The 25,500-nt window shown below is 41.5% G+C and overlaps 1 protein-coding gene across 2 annotated transcripts in view; it reads left to right on the top strand.

Annotated features, from left to right (window-relative positions):
• The window catches only part of LOC139750714 (Golgi to ER traffic protein 4 homolog), a 259,236-nt gene that overhangs the window by 52,096 nt on the left and 181,640 nt on the right, over nucleotides 1-25,500 (top strand). For both annotated transcript variants that reach the window (XM_071665388.1, XM_071665387.1), the window contains exon 3: nucleotides 7,545-7,639. In XM_071665388.1, coding sequence (XP_071521489.1) covers nucleotides 7,545-7,639 — 95 coding nt within the window. The remainder of the gene's footprint in view (nucleotides 1-7,544; nucleotides 7,640-25,500) is intronic.

The following is a 25,500-nucleotide window of genomic DNA, read 5'->3' as shown; positions in this document are numbered from 1 at the left end:
AGGGTGGTGAGAGTAAGTGAGCTTGAGAAGGAGACCTGTGTGAGGAAGTACCAGGAGAGACTGAGTACAGAATGGAAAAAGGTGAGAACAATGGAAGTAAGGGGAGTGGGGGAGGAATGGGATGTATTTAGGGAATCAGTGATGGATTGCGCAAAAGATGCTTGTGGCATGAGAAGAGTGGGAGGTGGGTTGATTAGAAAGGGTAGTGAGTGGTGGGATGAAGAAGTAAGAGTATTAGTGAAAGAGAAGAAAGAGGCATTCGGACGATTTTTGCAGGGAAAAAATGCAATTGAGTGGGAGATGTATAAAAGAAAGAGACAGGAGGTCAAGAGAAAGGTGCAAGAGGTGAAAAACAGGGCAAATGAGACTTGGGGTGAGAGAGTATCATTAAATTTTAGGGAGAATAAAAAGATGTTCTGGAAGGAGGTAAATAAAGTGCGTAAGACAAGGGAGCAAATGGGAACTTCAGTGAAGGGCGCAAATGGGGAGGTGATAACAAGTAGTGGTGATGTGAGAAGGAGATGGAGTGAGTATTTTGAAGGTTTGTTGAATGTGTTTGATGATAGAGTGGCAGATATAGGGTGTTTTGGTCGAGGTGGTGTGCAAAGTGAGAGGGTTAGGGAAAATGATTTGGTAAACAGAGAAGAGGTAGTGAAAGCTTTGCGGAAGATGAAAGCCGGCAAGGCAGCAGGTTTGGATGGTATTGCAGTGGAATTTATTAAAAAAGGGGGTGACTGTATTGTTGACTGGTTGGTAAGGTTATTTAATGTATGTATGACTCATGGTGAGGTGCCTGAGGATTGGCGGAATGCGTGCATAGTGCCATTGTACAAAGGCAAAGGGGATAAGAGTGAGTGCTCAAATTACAGAGGTATAAGTTTGTTGAGTATTCCTGGTAAATTATATGGGAGGGTGTTGATTGAGAGGGTGAAGGCATGTACAGAGCATCAGATTGGGGAAGAGCAGTGTGGTTTCAGAAGTGGTAGAGGATGTGTGGATCAGGTGTTTGCTTTGAAGAATGTATGTGAGAAATACTTAGAAAAGCAAATGGATTTGTATGTAGCATTTATGGATCTGGAGAAGACATATGATAGAGTTGATAGAGATGCTCTGTGGAAGGTATTAAGAATATATGGTGTGGGAGGAAAGTTGTTAGAAGCAGTGAAAAGTTTTTATCGAGGATGTAAGGCAAGTGTACGTGTAGGAAGAGAGGAAAGTGATTGGTTCTCAGTGAATGTAGGTTTGCGGCAGGGGTGTGTGATGTCTCCATGGTTGTTTAATTTGTTTATGGATGGGGTTGTTAGGGAGGTAAATGCAAGAGTTTTGGAAAGAGGGGCAAGTATGAAGTCTGTTGGGGATGAGAGAGCTTGGGAAGTGAGTCAGTTGTTGTTCGCTGATGATACAGCGCTGGTGGCTGATTCATGTGGGAAACTGCAGAAGCTGGTGACTGAGTTTGGTAAAGTGTGTGAAAGAAGAAAGTTGAGAGTAAATGTGAATAAGAGCAAGGTTATTAGGTACAGTAGGGTTGAGGGTCAAGTCAATTGGGAGGTGAGTTTGAATGGAGAAAAACTGGAGGAAGTGAAGTGTTTTAGATATCTGGGAGTGGATCTGGCAGCGGATGGAACCATGGAAGCGGAAGTGGATCATAGGGTGGGGGAGGGGGCGAAAATTCTGGGGGCCTTGAAGAATGTGTGGAAGTCGAGAGCATTATCTCGGAAAGCAAAAATGGGTATGTTTGAAGGAATAGTGGTTCCAACAATGTTGTATGGTTGTGAGGCGTGGGCTATGGATAGAGTTGTGCGCAGGAGGATGGATGTGCTGGAAATGAGATGTTTGAGGACAATGTGTGGTGTGAGGTGGTTTGATCGAGTGAGTAACGTAAGGGTAAGAGAGATGTGTGGAAATAAAAAGAGCGTGGTTGAGAGAGCAGAAGAGGGTGTTTTGAAGTGGTTTGGGCACATGGAGAGGATGAGTGAGGAAAGATTGACCAAGAGGATATATGTGTCGGAGGTGGAGGGGAGCAAGGAGAAGAGGGAGACCAAATTGGAGGTGGAAAGATGGAGTGAAAAAGATTTTGTGTGATCGGGGCCTGAACATGCAGGAGGGTGAAAGGAGGGCAAGGAATAGAGTGAATTGGAGCGATGTGGTATACCGGGGTTGACGTGCTGTCAGTGGATTGAATCAAGGCATGTGAAGCGTCTGGGGTAAACCATGGAAAGCTGTGTAGGTATGTATATTTGCGTGTGTGGACGTATGTATGTACATGTGTATGGGGGGGGGTTGGGCCATTTCTTTCGTCTGTTTCCTTGCGCTACCTCGCAAACGCGGGAGAGAGCGACAGAGTATAAAGAAAAAAAAAAAAAAAAGGTTAGTATGTTTGAGGAAAGGAACCTGGATGTTTTGGCTCTGAATAAAACGAAGCTTAAGGGTAAAGGGGAAGAGTGGTTTAGGAATGTCTTGGGAGTAAAGTCAGGGGTTAGTGAGAGGACAAGAGCAAGGGAAGGAGTCGCACTACTCCGAAACAGGAGTGGTGGGAGTATGTGATAGAGTGTAAGAAAGTAAACTCTAGATTGATATGGGTAAAACTGAAAGTGGATGGAGAGAGATGGGTGATTATTGGTGCATATACAATTGGGCATGAGAAAAAAAGGTCATGAGAGGCAAGTGTTTTGGGTGCAGATGAGTGAGTGTGCTAGTAGTTTTGATGCATGGGACCGGGTTATAGTGATGGGTAATTTGAATGCAAAGGTGAGTAATGTGGCAGTTGAGGGAATAATTGGTGTACATGGGGTGTTCAGTGTTGTAAATGGAAATGGTGAAGAGCTTGTAGATTTATGTGCTGAAAAAGAGAGATATACACAGGTATACGTATGTAAGTAGGAGAGATGGCCAGAGAGCGTTATTGGATTATGTGTTAATTGATAGGCACACGAAAGAGAGACTTTTGGATGTTAATGTGCTGAGAGGTGCAACTGGAGGGATGTCTGATCATTATCTTATGAAGGCGAAGGTGAAGATTTGTATTGGTTTTCAGAAAAGAAGAGAGAATGTTGGGGTGAAGAGAGTGGTGAGAGTAAGTGAACTTGTGAAGGAGACTTGTGTGAGGAAGTATCAGAAGAGACTGAGTACAGAATGGAAAAAGGTGAGAACAAAGGAGGTAAGGGGAGTGGTGGAGAAATGGGATGTATTTAGGGAATCAGTGATGGCTTGTGCAAAAGATGCATGAGAAGTGTGGGAGCTGGGCAGATTAGAAAGGGTAGTGAGTGGTGGGATGAAGAAGTACGATTATTAGTGAAAGAGAAGAGAGAGGCATTTGGACAAGTTTTGCAGTGAAATAATGTAAATGACTGGTGGATGTATAAAACGAAGAGGCAGGAGGTCAAGAGAAAGGTGCAAGAGGTGGAAAAGAGGGCAAATGAGAGTTGGGGTGAGAGAGTATTATTAGATTTTAGGGAGAATAAAAAGATGTTCTGGAAGGAGGTAAATAAAGTGTGTAAGACAAGGGAACAAATGGGAACATCAGTGAAGGGGGCTGATGGGGAGGTGATAACAAGTAGTGATGTGAGAAGGAGATGGAGTGAGTATTTTGAAGGTTTGTTGAATGTGTTTGATGATAGAGCAGCAGATATAGGGTGTTTTGGTCGAGGTGGTGTGCAAAGTGAGAGGGTTAGGGAGAATGATTTGGTAAACAGAGAAGACATAGTAAAAGCTTTGTGGAAGATGAAAGCCGGCAAGGCAGCGGGTTTAGATGGTATTGCAGTGGAATTTATTAAAAAAGGGGGTGACTGTATTGTTGACTGGTGGTAAGCTTATTTAATGTGTGTATGACTCATGGTGAGGTGCCTGAGGATTGGAGGAACGCTTGCATAGTGCCATTGTACAAAGACAAAGGGGATAAGAGTGAGTGCTCAAATTACAGAGGTATAAGTTTGTTGAGTATTCCTGGTAAATTGTATGGGAGGGTATTGATTGAGATGGTGAAGGCATGTACAGAGCATCAGATTGGGGAAGAGCTGTATGGTTTCAGAAGTGGTAGAGAATGTGTGGATAAGGTGTATGCTTTGAAGAATGTATGAGAGAAATACTTAGAAAAGCAAATGGATTTGTATGTAGCATTTATGGATCTGGAGAAGGCGTATGATAGAGTTGATAGAGATGCTCTTTGGAAGGTATTAGGAATATATGGTGTGGGAGGCAAGTTGTTAGAAGCAGTGAAAAGTTTTTATCGAGGCTGTAGGGCATGTGTACGTGTAGGAAGAGAGGAAAGTGATTGGTTCTCAGTGAATGTTGGTTTGCGGCAGGGGTGTGTGATGTCTCCATGGTTGTTTAATTTGTTTATAGGTGGGGTTGTTAGGGAGGTGAATGCAAGAGTTTTGGAAAGAGGGGCAAGTATGCAGTTCTGTTGTGGATGAGAGAGCTTGGGAAGTGAGTCAGTTGTTGTTCGCTGATGATACCGCACTGGTGGCTGATTCGGGTGAAAAACTGCAGAAGCTGGTGACTGAGTTTGGTAAAGTGTGTGAAAGAAGAAAGTTAAGAGTAAATGTGAACAAGAGCAAGGGTATTAGGTACAGTAGGGTTGAGGGACAAGTCAATTGGGAGGTAAGTTTGAATGGAGAAAAACTGGAGGAAGTGAAGTGTTTTAGATATCTGGGAGTGGATTATGCAGCGGATGGAACCGTGGAAGTGGAAGTGAATCATAGGGTGAGGGAGGGGGTGAAAGTTCTGGAGCCTTGAAGAATGTGTGGAAGTCGAGAACATTATCTCGGAAAGCAAAAATGGGTATGTTTGAAGGAATAGTGGTTTCAGCAATGTTGTATGGTTGCGAGGCATGGGCTACAGTTAAAGTTGTGCTATGGAGGGCGGATGTGCTGGAAATGAGATGTTTGAGGACAACATTTGGTGTGAGGTGGTTTGATCGAGTAAGTAATTATAGAGTAAGAGAGATGTGTGGTAATAAAAAGAGTGTGGTTGAGAGAGCAGAAGAGGGTATTTTGAAATGGTTTGGTCACATGGAGAGAATGAGTGAGGAAAGATTGACCAAGAGGATATATGTGTCAGAGGTGGAGGGAACGAGAAGTGGGAGACCAAATTAGAGGTGGAAAGATGGGGTAAAAAAGATTTTGAGTGATCAGGGCCTGAACATACAGGAGAGTGAAAGTCGTGCAAGGAATAGAGTGAATGGGAATGATGTGGTATGCCGGGGTCGATGTGCTGTCAATGGATTGAATCAGGGTGTGTGAAGCGAAGCGTCTTGGGTAAACCGTGGAAAGTTGTGTGGGGCCTGGATGTGGAAAGGGAGCTGTGGTTTCGGTGCATTATACATTACAGCTAGAGACTGAGTGTGAACGAATGTGGCCCTTGTTGTCTTTTCCTAGCTCTACCTCGCGCACATGCGGGGGGAGGGGGCTGTTATTTCATGTGTGGTTGGTTGGTGTTGGGAATGAATAAGGGCAAACAGTATGAATTATGTACATGTATATATATGTATATGTCTGTGTGTGTATATATATGTATATGTTGAGATGTATATGTATGTATACTTGCGTGTGTGGACGTGTATGTATATACATGTGTATGTGGTTGGGTTGGGCCATTCTTTCATCTGTTTTCTTGTGCTACCTCGCTAACGCGGGAGACAGTGAGAAAGCAAATAAATAAATAGCAATACCATACAAACCCACTGCCTTGCCGGCTTTCATCTTCTGCAAAGCTTTGACTACCTCTTCTCTGTTTACCAAATCATTCTCCCTAACCCTCTCACTTTGCAAACAACCTCGACCAAAACACCCTATATCTGCCACTCTATATCATCAAACACATTCAACAAACCTTCAAAATACTCACTCCATCTCCCTCTCACTTTACCACTACTTGTTATTACCTCCCCATTTGCCCCCTTCACCAATGTTCCCATTTCTTCTCTTGTCTTACGCACTTTATTTACTTCGTTCCAAAGCATCTTTTTATTCTCCCTAAAATTTAATGATACTCTCTCACCCCAACTCTCATTTGCCTTTTTTTCACCTCTTGCACCTTTCTCTTGACCTCCTGCCTCTTTCTTTTATACATCTCCCAGTCATTTGCACTATTTCTCTGCAAAAATCATCCAGATGGCTCTCTCTTCTCTTTCACTAACAATCTTACTTCTTCACCCCACCACTCACTACTGTTTCTAATCTGCCCACCTCTCTCCTTTCTCATGCTACAGGCATCCTTTGCACAAGCCATCACTGCTTCCCTAAATACATCCCATTCCTCCCCCACTCCTGTTATGTCATTTGCTTTCACCTTTTTCCATTCTGCACTGAATGTTTCCTGGTACTTCCTCGCACAAGTCTCCTTTCCAAGCTCACTAAGTTTCACCACTCTCTTCACCCCCATCATTCTCTCTTCCTTTATGAAAATCTCTGCATATCTTTACCTTCACCTCCACAAGATAATGATCAGAGATCCCTCCAGGTACCCCCCTCAGCACATTAACATATAAAAGTCTCTATTTCACGTGCCTATCAATTAATATGTAATCCAATAATGCTCTCTGGCCATCTCTCCTACTTACATATGTATACTTGTGTATATCTCTCTTTTACTTACATACGTATACTCATGTATACCTCTCTTTTTAAACCAGGTATTCCCAATCATCAGTCCTTTTTCACCACACAAATCTACAAGCTCTTCATCATTTCCATTTACAACACTGAACACCCCGTTGTACACTATTTATACCCTCAACTGCCACATTACTCACCTTTCCATTCAAATCACCCATCACTATAACCCGGTCTTGTGCATCAAAGTTGCTAACACACTCACTCAGCTGCTCCCAAAACACTTACCTCTCATGATCTTTCTTCTCATGATCAGGTGCATATGCACCAATAATCACCCACATCTCTCCACCCACTTTCAATTTAACCCATATCAGTGTAGAGTTTACTTTCTTACACTTTATCACATACTCCCACAACTCCTGTTTCAAGAGTAGTGCTACTCCTTCCTTTGATCTTTTCCTCTCACCAACCCCTGAGTACTCCCAAGACATTTCCAAACCAATCTTCCCCTTTACCCCTTGAGCTTCGTTTCACTCAGAGCTAAAACATCCAGGTTCCTTTCCTCAAGCATACTACCTATCTCTTTTTTTCTCAACTTGGTTACATCTACACACATTTAGACACCCCAATCTGAGCCTTCGAGGAGGACGAGCACTTCTTGCATGACTCCTTCTGTTTCCCCTTTTATAAAGTTGAAATAAATGGAGGAGAGGGTTTCTAGCTCCTCGCTCCCATCCCCTTTAGTCGCCTTCTACAACACGTGAGGAATGCGTGGGAAGTATTCTTTCTCCCTTATCCCCAGGGGTATATCAGTATTCAGTGAAAAAGATTTATGCCACAGTTACTGAAGTCCATTATAATGTAGGATTACAGTATCATTTTATCTTTTCATCTTTGAAAATCTAGTTTATTTTCTGAACTACTGTGCTGTTGTACTCCTTGTTCCTTTTTGTCTCAACAAGAGGTTCAGGTGCTATTTTTGCTTGGCAGCAAACCAGTGGTGCAGACCTGGCACTTTTAATGTTGGATGTGCTTGAGAAGTCAAAAACTGAGCCAACAGAAGACCAGATATCTCGAATAGCCAGGTAAGTGATAAATGTACTTTATGCATTCTGTTTCATTTTTAATATGATTTCTCGTTTATATATATGCAGATTAAATTGTTATATATGGTATATCCTCTTGCAGAGTAAATGGAGTTACGAGTGAGTTGTTTAAGGAAAATGTGGCAGCGGCAAGGTTGTGTGATGGCACCATTTTTATTCACCATTTGTATGTTATTTTGAAGCACTTGGTTTGAAACTTTTGCTCTGCTATCCTGAGAAAACCTGACTACCGTATGTGCAAAAAAAAGAAAATGTAACTCCAGAAAACATATTGTACACTGAATGAATGTTGAGAATGTGTTTGATGATAGAGTGGCAGGTATAGGGTGTTTTGGTTGAGGTGGTGTGCAAAGTGAGAGGGTTAGGGAAAATGATTTGGTAAACAGAGAAGAGGTAGTAAAAGCTTTGCGGAAGATGAAAACCGGCAAGGCAGCAGGTTTGGATGGTATTGCAGTGGAATTTATAAAAAAGGGGGGTGACTGTATTGTTGACTGGTTGGTAAGGTTATTTAATGTATGTATGATTCTTGGTGAGATGCCTGAGGTTTAGCGGAATGCTTGCATAGTGCCATTGTACAAAGGCAAAGGGGATAAGAGTGAGTGCTCAAATTACAGAGGTATAAGTTTGTTGAGTATTCCTGGTAAATTATATGGGAGGGTATTGATTGAGAGGGTGAAGGCATGTACAGAGCATCAGATTGGGGAAGAGCAGTGTGGTTTCAGAAGTGGTAGAGGATGTGTGGATCAGGTGTTTGCTTTTGAAGAATGTATGTGAGAAATACTTTGACAAGCAAATGGATTTGTATGTAGCATTTATGGATCTGGAGAAGGCATATGATAGAGTTGATAGAGATGCTCTGTGGAAGGTATTAGGAATATATGGTGTGGGAGGCAAGTTGTTAGAAGCAGTGAAAAGTTTTTATCGAGGATGTAAGGCATGTGTACATGTAGGAAGAGAGGAAAGTAATTGGTTCTCAGTGAATGTAGGTTTGCGGCAGAGGTGTGTGATGTCTCCATGGTTGTTTAATTTGTTTATGGATGGGGTTGTTAGGGAGGTGAATGCAAGAGTTTTGGAAAGCGGGGCAAGTATGCAGTTCTGTTGTGGATGAGAGAGCTTGGGAAGTGAGTCAGTTGTTGTTTGCTAATGATACAGTGCTGGTGGCTGATTCATGTGAGAAACTGCAGAAGCTGGTGACTGAGTTTGGTAAAGTGTGTGAAGAAAGAAAGTTGAGAGTAAATGTGAATAAGAGCAAGGTTATTAGGTACAGTAGGGTTGAGGGTCAAGTCAATTGGGAGGTAAGTTTGAATGGAGGAAAACTGAAGGAAGTGAAGTGTTTTAGATATCTGGGAGTGGATTATGCAGCGGATGGAACCATGGCAGTGGAAGTGAATCATAGGATGGGGAGGGGGCGAAAATTCTGGAAACCTTGAAGAATGTTTGGAAGTCGAGAACATTGTCTCAGAAAGCAAAAATGGGTATGTTTGAAGGAATAGTGGTTCCAGCAATGTTGTATGGTTGCGAGGCATGGGCTATGGATAGAGTTGTGTGCAGGAGGGTGGATGTGCTGGAAATGAGATGTTTGAGGACAGTATGTTGTGTGAGGTGGTTTGATCGAGTAAGTAATTATAGGGTAAGAGAGATGTGTGGTAATAAAAAGAGTGTGGTTGAGAGAGCAGAAGAGGGTGTTTTCAAATGGTTTGGTCACAAGGAGAGAATGAGTGAGGAAAGATTGACCAAGAGGATATATGTGTCTGAGGTTGAGGGAACGAGGAGAAGTGGGAGACCTCATTGGAGGTGGAAAGATGGAGTGAAAAGATTTTGTGTGATTGGGGCCTGAACATGTTGGAGGGTGAAAGGCATGCAAGGAATAGAGTGAATTAGAACGATGTGGTATACTGGGGTCGACGTGCTGTCAGTGGATTGAACCAGGGCATGTGAAGCGTCTGGGGAGACAGCGGGAGACAGCGACAAAGCAAAATGAATATAGATATTTATTTATTTATTTATTTTACTTTGTTGCTGTCTCCCGTGTTAGCAAGGTAACGCAAGGGAACAGACGAAAGAATGGCCCAACCCGCCCACATACACATGTATATACATACACGTCCACACACGCAAATATACATACCTATACATCTCAATGTACACATATATATACATACACAGACATATACATATATACACATGTACATAATTCATACTGTCTGCCTTTATTTGTTCCCATCGCCACCCCGCCACACATGGAATAACAACCCCCTCCCCCCTCATGTGTGCGAGGTAGCGCTAGGAAAAGACACCAAGGCCCCATTCGTTCACACTCAGTCTCTAGCTGTCATGTAATAATGCACTGAAACCACAGCTCCCTTTCCACATCCAGGCCCCACAGAACTTTCCATGGTTTACCCCAGACGCTTCACATGCCCTGGTTCAATCCATTGACAGCACGTCTACCCCGGTATACCACATCGTTCCAATTTACTCTATTCCTTGCACGCCTTTCACCCTCCTGCATGTTCAGGCCCCGATCACTCAAAATCTTTTTCACTCCATCTTTCCACCTCCAATTTGGTCTCCCACTTCTCCTCGTTCCCTCCACCTCTGACACATACATCCTCTTTGTCAATCTTTCCTCACTCATTCTCTCCATGTGACCAAACCATTTCAAAACACCCTCTTCTGCTCTCTCAACCACACTCTTTTTATTTCCACACATCTCTCTTACCCTTACATTACTTACTCGATCAAACCACCTCACACCACATATTGTCCTCAAACATCTCATTTCCAGCACATCCTCCCTACTGCGCACAACTCTATCCATAGCCCACGCCTCGCAACCATACAACATTGTTGGAACCACTATTCCTTCAAACATACCCATTTTTGCTTTCCGAGATAATGTTCTCGACTTCCAAACATTCTTCAATGCTCCCAGAATTTTCGCCCCCTCCCCCACCCTATGATTCACTTCCACTTCCATGGTTCCATCCGCTGCCAGATCCACTCCCAGATATCTAAAACACTTTACTTCCTCCAGTTTTTCTCCATTCAAACTTACCTCCCAATTGACTTGACCCTCAACCCTACTGTACCTAATAACCTTGCTCTTATTCACATTTACTCTTAACTTCCTTCATTCACACACTTTACCAAACTCAGTCACCAGCTTCTGCAGTTTCTCACATGAATCAGCCACCAGCGCTGTATCATCAGTGAACAACAACTGACTCACTTCCCAAGCTCTCTCATCCACAACAGACTGCATACTCGCCCCTCTTTCCAAAACTCTTGCATTCACCTCCCTAACAACCCCATCCATAAACAAATTAAACAACCATGGAAACATCACACACCCCTGCCACAAACCTACATTCACTGAGAACCAATCACTTTCCTCTCTTCCTACACGTACACATGCCTTACATCCTCGATAAAAACTTTTCACTACTTCTAACAACTTGCCTCCCACACCATATATTCTTAAAACCTTCCACAGAGCATCTCTATCAACTCTATCATATGCCTTCTCCAGATCCATAAATGCTACATACAAATCCATTTGCTTTTCTAAGTATTTCTCACATACATTCGTCAAAGCAAACACCTGATCCACACATCCTCTACCACTTCTGAAACCACACTGCTCTTCCCCAATCTGATGCTCTACATGCCTTCACCCTCTCAATCAATACCCTCCCATATAATTTACCAGGAATATTCAGCAAACTTATACCTCTGTAATTTGAGCACTCACTCTTATCCCCTTTGCCTTTGTACAATGGCACTATGCACGCATTCCGCCAATCCTCAAGCACCCCACTATGAAACATACATGCATTAAATAACCTTACCAACCAGTCAACAATACAGTCACCCCCTTTTTTGATACATTCCACTGCAATACCATCCAAACCTGCTGCCTTGCCGGCTTTCATCTTCTGTAAAGCTTTTACTACCTCTTCTCTATTTACCAAATCATTTTCCCTAACCCTCTCACTTTGCACACCACCTTGACCAAAACACCCTATATCTGCCACTCTATCATCAAACACATTCAACAAACCTTCAAAATACTCACTCCATCTCCTTCTCACATCACCACTACTTGTTATCACCTCCCCATTTGTGCCCTTCACTGAAGTTCCCATTTGCTCCCTTGTCTTACACACTTTATTTACCTCCTTCCAAAACATCTTTTTATTCTCCCTAAAATTTAATGATACTCTCTCACCCCAACTCTCATTTGCCCTGTTTTTCACCTCTTTGCACCTTTCTCCTGACCTCCTGCCTCTTTCTTTTATACCTCTCCCACTCATCTGCATTTTTTCCCTGCAAAAATCGTCCAAATGCCTCTCTCTTCTCTTTCACTAATAATCTTACCTCTTCATCCCACCACTCACTACCTTTTTTAATCAACCCACCTCCCACGCTTCTCATGCCACAAGCATCTTTTGCGCAAGCCATCACTGCTTCCCTAAATACATCCCATTCCTCCCCCACTCCCCTTTCCTCCTTTGTTCTCACCTTTTTCCATTCTGTACTCAGTCTCTCCTGATACTTCCTCACACAAGTCTCCTTCCCAAGCTCACTTACTCTCACCACTCTCTTCACCCCAACATTCTCTCTTCTTTTCTGAAAACCCCCACAAATCTTCACCTTCGCCTCCACAAGATAATGATCAGACATCCCTCCAGTTGCACCTCTCAGCACATTAACATCCAAAAGTCTCTCTTTCGTGCGTCTATCAATTAACACGTAATCCAATAACGCTCTCTGGCCATCTCTCCTACTTACATACGTATACTTATGTTTATCTCGCTTTTTAAACGAGGTATTCCCAATCACCAATCCTTTTTCAGCACATAAATCTACAAGCTCTTCACCATTTCCATTTACAACACTGAACACTCCATGTTTACCAATTATTCCCTCAACTGCCACATTACTCACCTTTGCATTCAAATCACCCATCACTATAACCTGGTCTTTTCATTTTTAATATGATTTCTCTTTTTATATATATGCAAAATTAAAAATTTTTTATTTTATGGTAAAATCCTCTTGCAGAGTAAATGGAGATAGGGAGTGAGTTGTTTAAGGACATGTTCGAGGCAGCGGCAAGGTTGTGTGATGGAACCATTTTTATTCACCATTTTTTATGTTATTTTGAAGCATTTGGGTTTAAAAACTTTTGCTCTGCTATCCGGGAAAAAAACCTAAATCCCGTATGGCAAAAAAAAAAAATGAAACTCCAGAAAACATATTTTTACTTGAATGAATGTTGAGAATGTGTTTGTGATAGAGTGGCAGGTATAGGGTGTTTTGGTTGAGGTGGTGTGCAAAGTGAGAGGGTTAGGGAAAATGATTTGGAAAACGGGAAAAGAGGTTAGTAAAAGCTTTGCGGAAAGATGAAAAACGGCAAGGCAGCAGGTTTGGATGGTATTGCAGGGAAAAATTTATAAAAAAGGGGGGTGACTGTATTGTTGACTGGTTGGTAAGGTTAATTTAAATGTATGTATGATTCTTGGTGAGATGCCTGAGGTTTAGCGGAATGCTTGAAATAGTCCATTGTAAAAGGAAAGGGGATAAGAGTGAGGGGCTCAAATTACAGAGGTATAAGTTTGTTGAGTATTCCTGGTAAATTATATGGGAGGGTATTGATTGAGAGGGTGAAGGCATGTACAGAGATCAGATTGGGGAAGGGCAGTGTGGTTTCAGAAGTGGTAGAGGATTTGTGGATCAGGTGTTTGCTTTTGAGAATGTATGTGAGAAATACTTTGACAAGCAAATGGATTTGTATGTAGCATTTTGGTCTGGAGAAGGCATATGTTTAGAGTTGATAGGATGCTCTGTGGAAGGTATTAGGAATTTATGGTGTGGGAGGAAGTTGTTAGAAGCAGTGAAAATTTTTTAATCAGGATGAAAGGGCCCTGTGTACATGTAGGAAAGAGGAAAGAAAATTGGTTCTCGGGTGAATGTAGGTTTGCGGCAGAGGTGTGTGATGTCTCCAGGGTTGGGTTTAAATTTTTGTTTATGGAGGGGGTTGTTGGGGAGGTGAATGAAAGAGTTTTGGAAGCGGGGCAAGTATGAGTTCTGTTGTGGATGAGAGAGCTTGGGAAGTGAGTAGTTGTTTTTTGCTAATGATACAGTGCTGGGGGCTGATTCTGTGAGAAACTGCAGAAGTGGTGATGGTTTGGAAAAAAAAAAAATTTTTTTTTTTTGGGTTTGGGGAAAAAAGAAAAGTTGAGAGTAAATGTGAATAAGGCAAGGTTATTAGGTACAGTAGGGTTTGGGGGTCAAGTCAATTGGGAGGTAAGTTTGAATGGAGGAAAAACTGAAGGAATTGAAGTGTTTTAGATATCTGGGAGTGGATTATGCAGCGGATGGAACCTGGCAGTGGAAGTGAATCATAGGAGGGGGAGGGGGCGAAAATTCGGGAAAACCTTGAAGAATGGGGGGAAAGTCGGAACATTGTTCAGAAAGAAAAAAATGGGTATGTTTAAAGGAATAGTGGTTCCAGCAATTTTGGTAGGGTTGCGAGGCATGGGCTATGGATAGAGTTGTGTGCAGGATTGTGGATGTGCTGGAAATGAGATGTTTGAGGGACATTTGGGTTGTGTGAGGTGGTTTGATCGAGTAAGTAATTATAGGGTAAGAAAAGATGTGTGGTAAATAAAAAGAGTGTGGTTGAGAGAGCAGAAGGGGGTTGTTTTAAAAAGGGTTTTGGTCACAAGGAGAGAATGAGTGGGAAAGATTGACCAAGAGGATATATTTGTCTGAGGTTGAGGGGAACGAGGAAAAGTGGGGACCTCATTGGAGGTGGAAAGATGGAGTGAAAAGATTTTTTTGTGTTTGGGCCTGAACAGGTTGGAGGGTAAAAGGCATCCCGGGAAATAGAGTGAATTAAAAAACGATGTGGTATACCGGGGGCGACGGGGCTGTCAGTGGATTGAACCAGGGGTGTTTAAGCTTTTGGGGAGACGCGGGAAAACAGGACAAAAACAAAATGAAAATAGTATTTTTTTATTTATTTATTTTTCTTTGTTGGGGTGTCTCCCGTGTTAGCAGGTACGCCAAATAGGGAACAGACGAAAGAAAAGGCCCAACCCGCCCACATACACATGTATATACCCTACACGTTCCACACACGCAAATATACAACCTATACATCTCAATGTAAAATATATATACATACACAGACATTTACATATATACACATGTACATAATCTTACTGTCTGCCTTTATTTTTTCCCTTTGCCACCCCGCCACCCATGGAAAAAAACAACCCCCTCCCCCCTCATGTGTGACGGAGGGTACGCTAGGAAAAGACACCAAGGCCCCATTTTTTTTCACACTCAGTCTTAGCGTCATGTAATAAGGGACTGAAAAACCCCAAACTCCCTTTCCCAAACCCCCCCCCCCCCAGCCCCACAGAACTTTCCCCTGGGTTTTCCCCGACGCTTCACAGGGCCCCGGTTCAAACCATTGGGCAGCCGTCTACCCCGGGGGATACCAAAATCGTTTTCCCAATTTTTCTCTATTCCTTGCCGCCTTTCCCCCCCTGCATGTTTTAAAAGGGCCCCGAAACACTCAAAAAACTTTTTCACTCCATCTTTCCACCCCCAATTTGGTCTCCCACTTCCCCCTCGTTCCCTCCACCTCTGACACATAATCCCCCTTTTTTCAAACTTTTCCCCCACTCATTCTCTCCCTGTGACCAAACCATTTTTAAAAAAACCCTCTTCTGCTTCTCAACCACCTCTTTTTTTTTTCCACACATCTCTCTTACCCTTACATTATTACTATTTTAAACCACCTCACACCACATATTGTCCTCAAACATCTCATTTTCCCGACTCCTCCCTACTGCGCACAACTTATCCTTTGCCCCCCGCCTCGCAAAACCCTACAAAAATTGTTGGAAACCACTATTCCTTCAAACATACCCATTTTTTCTTTCCGGGGATAAGTTCTGACTTCCAAACATTCTTTAATGCTCCCAGAAAATTTTTGCCCCCTCCCCCACCTTATGATTCACTTCCATTCCATGGTTCCATCCGCTGCCAGATCCACTCCCAGATATCTAAAACCCCTTTACTTCCTCCAGTTTTTCTCCATTCAAACTTACCTCCCAATTGACTTGACCCCCAACCCCCACTGTACCTAATAACCTTGCTCTTATTCACAAATTTACCTTTTTAACTTTTCCCTTTATTCACACACTTTACCAAACTCAGTCACCCGCTTTTTGCAGTTTCCACATTTAAAACAGCCCCCAGCGTGTATCATCAGTGAAAACAACTGACTCACTTCCCAAGCTCTCTCATCCACAAAAGACTGCTACTCGCCCCCCCTTTCCAAAACTCTTTTCATTCATCCCCCTAACAACCCCCCTCCTTTAAAAAAATTAAAAAACCAAAGGAAACCCTCACACACCCCCCGCCACCAAAAACCCACATTCACTGGAACCAAACCCCTTTCCTCTCTTCCTACACCCTACACATGGGCCCTTTCATCCTCGATAAAAACTTTTCATACTTCTAACAACTTGCCTCCCACACCATATTTCTTAAAAAAACCCTTCCCCAGAGCATTTTTTCTATCAACTCTAACATATGCCTTCTCCAGATCCTTTAAAGGGTACATACAAATCCATTAGCTTTTCTAAGTATTTCTCACATAATTCGTTTAAAGCAAACACCTGATCCACCCCTTTCCCCTTTCCACTTTGAAACCCCTGCTCTTCCCCCCAAACTGATGGGTCTACATTTCCCTTTACCCTCTCAATCAATACCCCCCCATATAATTTTTCCCGGAATATTCAGCAAAAATTTTTCCCCTTCTTCCTATTTACCAAATCTTTTTCCCCAAACCCTCTACTTTGAAACCCCACCTTGACCAAAAACCCTATACTGCCACTCTATCATAAAAACCATTAAACAAACCTTCAAAATACTCACCATCTCCTTTCACATCCCCACTATTGTTATCCCCTCCCCATTTGGCCCTTCAGAAGTTCCATTTGCCCCCTTGTCTTACACATTTTATTTACCTCCTTTCCCAAAAATCTTTTTATTTCCCTAAAATTTAATGATACTCTCTCACCCCAACTCTCATTTGCCCTTTTTTTCACCCTTTGCACCTTTCTTTTGACCCCTGCCTCTTTTTTTAAAACCTCCCCCCACTCTCTGCTTTTTTTCCCCTGCAAAAATCGTCCAAATCCCTCTCTTTTCTCTTTCACAAATAATCTTACCTCTTCATCCCCCCACTTACTATTTTTTTTAATCAACCCCCCCCCACGCTTCTCATCCCAAAGCACTTTTGCGCAACCCATCATCTTCCCCTAAATACACCCCATTCCTCCCCCACCCCCCTTTCCCTCTTTGTTCTCACCTTTTTCCATTCTGTCTCAGCCCTTCCTTATTCCTCACACATTCCCCTTTCCCCAAGCTCACTTACTTACCCTCTTTCCCCCCAACTTCTTCTTCTTTTCTGAAAACCCCCCCAAATCTTCACCTTCGCCTCCCCAAGATAATGATCAGACATCCCCCCAGTTCACCCCTCAGCAATTTAAAATCCAAAAAATCTCTCTTTCGTGCGTCTATCAATTAACAGTAATCCAATAACGTCTCTGGCCCTTCTCCTATTACATACGTTTTTACTTATGTTTATTCCTTTTTTTTTCAGGTATTCCCAACCCCAATTTTTTTAACCCCAAAAACTACAAGCTCTTCACCATTTCCCTTTAAACAGCACTCCATGTTTACCTTATTCCCTCAAATGCCCCATTATCACCTTGCATTCAAATACCCCCACTATAAACCCGGGCTTTTGATCAAAAAACCAAAATGTAAAAATATTTGAAATTAAAAAAGTGCAGGGGTTTTGAAAATTAAGTCATTTTTTTTTTTGTATTTTTACGAAAATAGAGATTTTATCAGAATTAGAAATTTTGGGTTATCTGTTTAAAAGGATAGAAAAATAAGGTGGTGGTGTCTTTCTCTTAAGTGAATTTCAGTTCCTTATTAGAAAATGTTGTAGCTGTTGATAAAATCATGTCTTTTTTGTTGAAATTAAAGATAAGCTTCCAAAGAAAATGATGATAGAATTAGTTTATAGGCCCTTAGCACAAACACCGTGAGTAGATGAAAGACTTTGTGATCAATGTGCCAAAATTTGTAATGAACAAGATTCAGTCATGATAGATTTGAACATACTAGTATTTAGGTGGGAAGAAACCCTTTCCATTAGCTTTTGGTGTGGGCTCTACCTAAATATTCTTGATAGTGCACCAATGCAAGTTGTTGATAAACATACTCATGAAGAAAACATATCGTTTGGTTCAAGTTACAAATGAGGATCTTGTTCATATGTCGAAGTGGGAGAAAAGTTTGGTACATTTGATCCCCAGCAAATCACTTTTGAGGTAACTTTCAACATAGTCTGTAATGTTGGTCAACACGGAAGTTGGGGAAAAAATTCCAGATTTTAGGCTTGTAAAGTTTAGTCTTCACATTGCTCATGACAGGCAAACCTAGGATGATATTATTCATTAAAATAGTATTAATGGAGTGTGAAAGAAGAAAGCTGCGAGTAAATGCGAATAAAAGCAAGGTTATTTTGGTTCACTAGGGTTGAAAGGGCAAGTTAATTGGGGGAAGGGAAGGGGGCTGGGGAAGGCTTTTTATTTAGAGAGTTGTATGGTAATAAAAAGAGTGTGGTTGAGAGAGCAGAAGAGGGTGTATTGAAATGGTTTGGTCACATGGAGAGAATAAGTGAGGAAAGATTGACAAAGAGGATGTATGTGTCAGAGGTAGAGGGAACGAGAAGTGGGAGACCGAATTAGAGGTGGAAGGATGGAGTGAAAAATATTTTGAGCAATCGGGGCCTGAACATATGGGAGGGTGAAAGGCGTGCAAGGAATAGAGTGAATTGGAACGATGTGGTATACCAGGGTCGACGTGCTCTCAGTGGATTGAACTAGGGCATGTAAAGTGTCTTGGGTAAACCATGGAAAGTTTTGTGGGGCTTGGATGTGGAACGGGAGCTGTGGTTTCGGTGCATTACACATGACAGCTAGAGACTGAGAGTAATCAAATGTGGCCTTTTTGTCTTTTCCTAGTGCTACCTTGTGTGTGTGTGGGGGGGGGAAGGGGTGCTATTTCATGTGTGGCAGGATGGCAATGGGAATGGATGAAGGCAGCAAGTATGAACATGTACATGTGTATATATGTATATGTCTGTGTATGTATATGTATGTATACGTTGAAATTTATTGGAATGTATATGTGCATATGTGGTCATTTGTGTATTTTCATGTGTATGTGGATGGGTTGGGCCATTCTTTTGTCTGTTTCCTTGTGTGGGAGACAGCAACTAAGTATAATGATGATAAAAAAATTGATGTAGCTAGAGCAAGATTTAGTTATACTTTCAAAGTAGTGGAGGAACCACATATGCCAGTGCATATATGACATTTTAGTTCCAATACAAGGCCAGAATGGTGGAGCAGTGACATAAGGAATTGTTTTTTGTCTAAGAATGTAGAACATAAGAGATTTAGAGACAAATAACCAACATGACATTAAATTTCTTATATTTTTGTAGAGAAACTAAGATACATATGTCAAACATAAATATGAGGAATATTTTGCTGAAAAGAGTAAAAGAAACTCAAGAGAATTTTATAGTTATGTTAGAAGTAAGAAATTCAATAGATGGAAGGAGCAATAGATAGAATTAGTGGTTAGGAACATTTGGGCTGGAGCATTAGATAGACATATTGGGTAGAAGTGGTATGTAGGAACATTAGGTGGGAACATTATGTAGAAGTAGTAGGTTAGAATATTAGGCAGGAACATTAATAAGACACATTAGGCTGTAGTCTCTGCAAACATTGCACTAGAGTTGCAGAGGCCCTCTGCCAGTGACTTGTTAAGGATGAGGCACTAAAGCCAAAGAAGCAGCACTGGAGTTCACTTGTTATGGAAGGGAGTTCCAGGAGGGAAGAGGCATCAGAGCTCTATGCAAGTAGATAGAATGAAGACAATACCCAATCAGTTGTGCCATAAGTTACAGAAAATGGTGGCTTGATTCAAGACAATGAAACAATGGCAAATATTTTGAATAATGTTTGGCATCTATATTTACGACTGAAGATACACCTGATGTCCAGAATCTAAATTGAAGTAAACATGAAAATAAACTGTTAGCACTAAATAGAAGGAGACTAAATAAAACAGCAGACCCCGTTAAGTTTTATTCAAGGACACCAAGAGGCAAAAAATAAGATAATTAAACCCCTTGGCTTTTTTTCTTTATTAAAGGCTCCAATCATGGACAAAAGTCCACATCAAGGTCATGCCTTAAGTGAAATATAGAGAGAGTTATGAAATGGGAAAAGAGAAGACAAGGGAAAGTATTTATGAATTTTTGAGAAGTTGAAATGTCTTTTGAAATGTGTTAGGTCATAGTTATTGGGAAAGACATGAGAGGGTAGAGAGTTCCAGAGATTGACTGTAGGGAAAGAGATAAGTATCAAAACGGCCCACCCTTTAGTTGCTAATGGTGACACAGTTATCATGTGATGCAGCAGCTTGCTGAGTATTGCGTTGTCTAGCTAGTGGTGTGGGCACACAAGCAGCCAGCTCTCAGGAGCAAAAACCAAGGTAATACCTATAAAAGAGGGAAAGTGTAACAACATTGTGGCATAGGGCAAGAGTGTCAAGTTTATAAGTTAGCCCGGAACAGTTTATAAGTTAGATCACTTTTGACTTTGTCAAGTAAGGAGGCAGAGCTAGAGCCACCCCAAATGTGAGAGTGGTACTCCATACAAGGATGAATCTATCCCTTGTTTGAACAGAGCAACTGTTCTGAAGAGAAATGTTGACATCTAGACAGGACACCCAGTTTCGTAGAGACAGCCTTAACTGTTCCTGTAATGTGGGGCTTCCAAGAAAGAGTGAATGTTCATTGAGTCAAGCGATGGAATTACAGAACCATCAAAGGAGAGACAAGAGTTGTGAGGAGTTTTTGATAGAGAGAGGGATAGAAATTGAGTCTTGGAGACATTAAATTTAACAAGATTTTTTGTATCCCACTGAGAAATCGTGTCCAATTCTGAGTTTATTGAGGAAGCTGTGTCAAGATGAGATGCAGATCCAGTGAGAGAAGAGGGAGCAGAATTGAAGGATGTTAATGAATGCAGTGTTGAGTTATCAGCATGAGTGCATTGGATTATTTTTGGAGAGGAAATGATTGAAAAATAGGAGAAAAAGTGTAGGGGACAGGACAGAACCCTGAGGGATACAGCTGTTGATGAAGAAAAGGTGGGAGGCTGATCCATCAACAACCACAGAGATAGATCAGCTTGAGAGGAAACTAGATATCAAGAAGCAAATTGAGGGAGGGAAGCCAAAAGCTTAGAAATGATACCCCAGTGCCACAGCCTGTCAAAAGCCTTTGATATCTCAAGGGTAACTACATTTGACTCCCCAAAATCTTTCAGGGATGATGACCAGACATTAGTGAGATAGGAAAGAATATCATCAGTAGGTCTTACCTTACACAAGTCATACCGGTGATCAGAGAAAAGACTGTGATTTTTGAGGTGTTTAAGGATATGGGAGTTGCGGAAGGATTCAAAGACTTTGGAAAAGGCAGATGTCAAAGCAATAGGATGAAAATTGGAGGGGTCAGAATGGTCACCCTTCTCAGGGATGTGATGTATCAATGCATGTTTCTAAGGAGAAGGAAAAGTTTTGGTTTTTAAACAGAAAATGAACAGACGAGCAAGCACAGGTGCAAGTTCAGAGGCACATTCTTTCAGTACACTGGGATGGATACGATCAGGACCATAAGCCTTGCTTTTCTCCAGAGAAAAATGCACTTTTCAGGCAGTCAGAAAAGGGATTACAAGAATTCTTGGTTCGTAGGACTTGTAAGAGGAGCATTGGGGGTGAAGGATTATTAGTCATCTAAGGTGGAGTTAGAGGAGAAACAGGAACCAAAGAGAGTTGCTTTGTGTATGGGAGAAACAGCTTTAGTATCATCAGAGTGGAAAATTGAAGGGAAGGTAGAGCAACAAAAGTTGTCAAGAGATACCCTTAGCTAAAGACCAGAAAGACTTATCAATGGTTGACAAGGAGAGGTTATTGCACATCCTTTGAATAAAGGAAAGCTTCACCTCATGAATAACGTGCTTGGTGCAATTATGGGCAATGATGAAAGGTGAATGGGAGCCAGAGGAAAGAGTATTTTTAAGCCTGATACGCCTGATCCCTCGCCTGAATGGCCTTAGAACAGGAACAATTGAACCCAGGATTGGATGAAGATGTCGTCTTGGAGGAAGTGGGGATAAATGCTTCCATTCCTGCAAGAATAACCACTGCTTTGCATTTGATGGTGACAGAAGCATCACCACATCAGTAATTCTGCCCTTGTGAATAAGCTACTTGCTATGGGAAATGTTCCCAAGGAATGGAAATCTGTACATGTAACACCAATATTTAGAAATAGGTATTACAGTACTTGCAAGAAATTATCATTCAGTTAATGTCTGGAGTTGGTAAACTAATGGAAACATCATTTGGGGTAAGATTGTAAAGCGTTTAAAGGACCACCAATTAATAAACGATTCTCTGCATGGTTTTTAGTGAAATCATTCATGTCTGACGAATCTGCTTGATTTCTTTCATCAATAGTTGAGTAAAGTTGTGCTAGATGCTAGAGTTGTGAACAGATTTTTTCAAGATTCTGGCCATTTTGCAGTTCTTGTGAAGGCAAGGATGAGGGAGAAGTGGAGGTGTGCTGTAAGGAAGAATGGAGTGGTAATAGTGTTGGCAAGGGAAAAGTGAATAAGAAAGGATGCAAGGAGGAACATGAAAGAAGGGTAACAGAAAGTTTAGATCAGAGTGAAGTAAATTTAAGGAATGCAGCCATGTGTGAATGAGTGTATGAAATGTTTTGAGAGTGAATGTTAAACATTGTAGAATTAGTGGTTGGATACAAGATTGTGATATTTAAATAAAAATAGAAGTGGAAATGCTCATTGGACAAATGAGATTAGAAATGTTGTGGAAGGGAAGAAAAAGGCATATGGTAGCTTGCTCAAAAGGAAGTTCAGTTAAGGAGGAGAGAAGAATATATGGTGCAGAAATGGAATGTTAAGAGGCTTATATAGGAAAGCAAAGAAAGAGTAGATGCAGACATTGGAAGAAAGTTGATTGAAAAGTTTAAAGGACAGGTTAGTTTGAGTGGAAAGAAGATAGAGGAAGTGAAGTATTTTAGTGGCAGTATCATAACCAGTGAGGTAGGAGGTGCTGCTACTGTGAAAAAATGAAGAAGTAGCTTGAAATTGGGAAATGTTGTTGAATAACAGTATCTTGAGGGGATACTTTAGTTTTACTAGAGTATCCAAGTCACTGTCTACCTTCTTGTGGTGAGCTGAATGTTACACCCCTCAAGGGTGGAACTAAAGGGGGAGGCGTTGCCCACCTACATCAGGGCATTCCTTTTAAAAAAAATTTAGAGAAATACCTGAGGTGTACTGTCACTTTTAATTTTTTTTTTAACAATTTTAGAGCCTTGCTGCCTCTTGAAACACTGTGCTGGAGTTGCCCTTTGCTGGTGACCTGTCAAGGATGAGGCACAAAAGGCTGATAAGCTGAGGATAAAAAGAGTCGGGTGACTGAGGTTGATGGCGCTGAATGTGAATGGGATGACTGGTGAGAGTAAAAGGAGGGAGCTTGTGGAGAGGTTTAAAAGTTTTAGCTTGGATGCACCAGGGAAACCCATATCCTTGGGCAGGATTTGTGGAATGAAAATGGAATTGACGAGTGCAAGTTATGGGAGTAGGTGTGGTATGGACAGAAATGAATGAAAATTATTGGGGAAGAGGAAAAGAAGTATGTGCAATTGTGATATCACCAAGAGTGTTTGAGGTTGTTATAGGGCATGGATGGAATTGTCAAGAATAGTGTGGGTTAAAAGAAAGACTGATTGTGAAGTATGCATGGGTATGTATATATGCACCAGTGAATATGAAGACTGTGTGAGGTAAGGATGAAATGAAGCTTTTCTGAAGACCATATTCGAATGAATGTTGAAACAGTTTTGAGAATGTGAGAAATGTGAATGTAATGGGTGATATGAATGTGAAATTGGGATGTGATGAAATTAGTGAAATGGTAAATGGGGAGTGCCTGGACTAAATGAGGATAAAAGTTATCTTGTGGATGTTTATGTTGAGAAAGGTGTATTCCTTGCAAACCTTTTTCTTTTTTCAGCACAAGAAGAGGAAAAGGCTTCAATTGACTATGTGGCAGTGGATGAAAGATTGAGAAAGTTGAAAAAGTCTGTATTAGATGCTAGAGTCTTGAGAGTATTCTTTGTAGACTGACCATTTTGCAGTTCTTGTAGGGATGAGATCAGGAAGAAGCGGAGGTATGATGTAAAGAAGAATAGAGAGATAAAAGTGTTGGGAAGCAAGAAGATGAATCAGAAAAAATGCAAGGAGGAATTTGAAAGGAAGGTAGCTGAAAGCCAAGATGGAAGTGCAGTGAATAAGGAATGTAGTCATGTGTGAATGAGGTGTTTGAAATATTTAGTGAAATACTAGTAAAGGTTGTAGAATTAGTAGTTGGATACAAGGTAGTGCAGTATAGGAATAAAAGGGGTAATGCATGGTGGACAGAAGACATTAGAAATGCTTTGGAAGAGAAGAAAAAGACATTTGGTAGATTGCTCAGTAGGAATGTACCAGTGAAAGGAGTGAAGAATGTTAAATATGTAAGTGGAATATAAGGAAGCTGATAGGTGTAAGCAAAGGAAGAGTAGATGAAGATTTGGAAGGAAGTTAAGAGAAAAGTCTTAGGATAAGAAACTATACTGGAAGGAGGTGAAAAAAAGAAAGAGGTGGATGTAAGAGTGGAAATTGTAATGTGAGAAGTAAGGAATGGTAGTTACTGAATCGAAAGGAGGAAGTGAAGTCAAGATGGAAAGAGTAATTTGAAGAACTGATGAATGTAGGAGAAGGGGAGGCAGCAGTTGTTACATGCATGTATATGGAAGATTAAGGGAAGAGGATACAAGTGCAAGGGGCCTATAACAAAAAGGGAGGTAAGAAGGACAATAATGAGGCTGAAGGTAGGAAAGGCACCTGGAGTGGATGGGATTATTGCTGAAATGCTGAAGTATAGTGGAGAAAGTGTGATAGACTGGATGCATCTTACAGGTACTTTAGCATGGAAACAGAACATGTGATAGAGTTTATGCATCCGGAAATAGAGAACATGTGTTAGAGTGGAAGCATCTTGTATGTAATTTTGCATGGAAACAGAAAGTTGTGCCAGAGGATTGAGTGAAAGCTATGTATAAAAGAAAGAGGCAGGAGGTCAAGAGATAGGTGCAAGAGGTGAAAAAGAGGGCAAATGAGAGTTGGGGTGAGAGAGAGTATCATTAAATTTTAGGGAGAATAAAAAGATGTTCTGGAAGGAGGTAAATAAAGTGCATAAGACAAGGGAACAAATGGGAACATCAGTGAAGGGGGCAAATGGGGAGGTGATAACAAGTAGTGGTGATGTGAGAAGGAGATGGAGTGAGTATTTTGAAGGTTTGTTGAATGTGTTTGATGATAGAGTGGCAGATATAGGGTGTTTTGGTCGAGGTGGTGTGCAAAGTGAGAGGGTTAGGGAGAATGATTTGTTAAACAGAGAAGAGGTAGTAAAAGCTTTATGGAAGATGAAAGCCGGCAAGGCAAGACTGGTTGGTAAGATTATTTTATGTATGTATGACTCATGGTGAGGTGCCTGAGGATTGGCGGAATGCTTGCATAGTGCCA

The sequence above is a fragment of the Panulirus ornatus genome, chromosome 10 (assembly GCF_036320965.1).
Source record: "Panulirus ornatus isolate Po-2019 chromosome 10, ASM3632096v1, whole genome shotgun sequence".
Lineage (NCBI taxonomy): Eukaryota > Metazoa > Arthropoda > Malacostraca > Decapoda > Palinuridae > Panulirus > Panulirus ornatus.
Note: the sequence above shows the minus strand (reverse complement) of the source record. Positions and strands in the feature narration are given on the sequence as shown.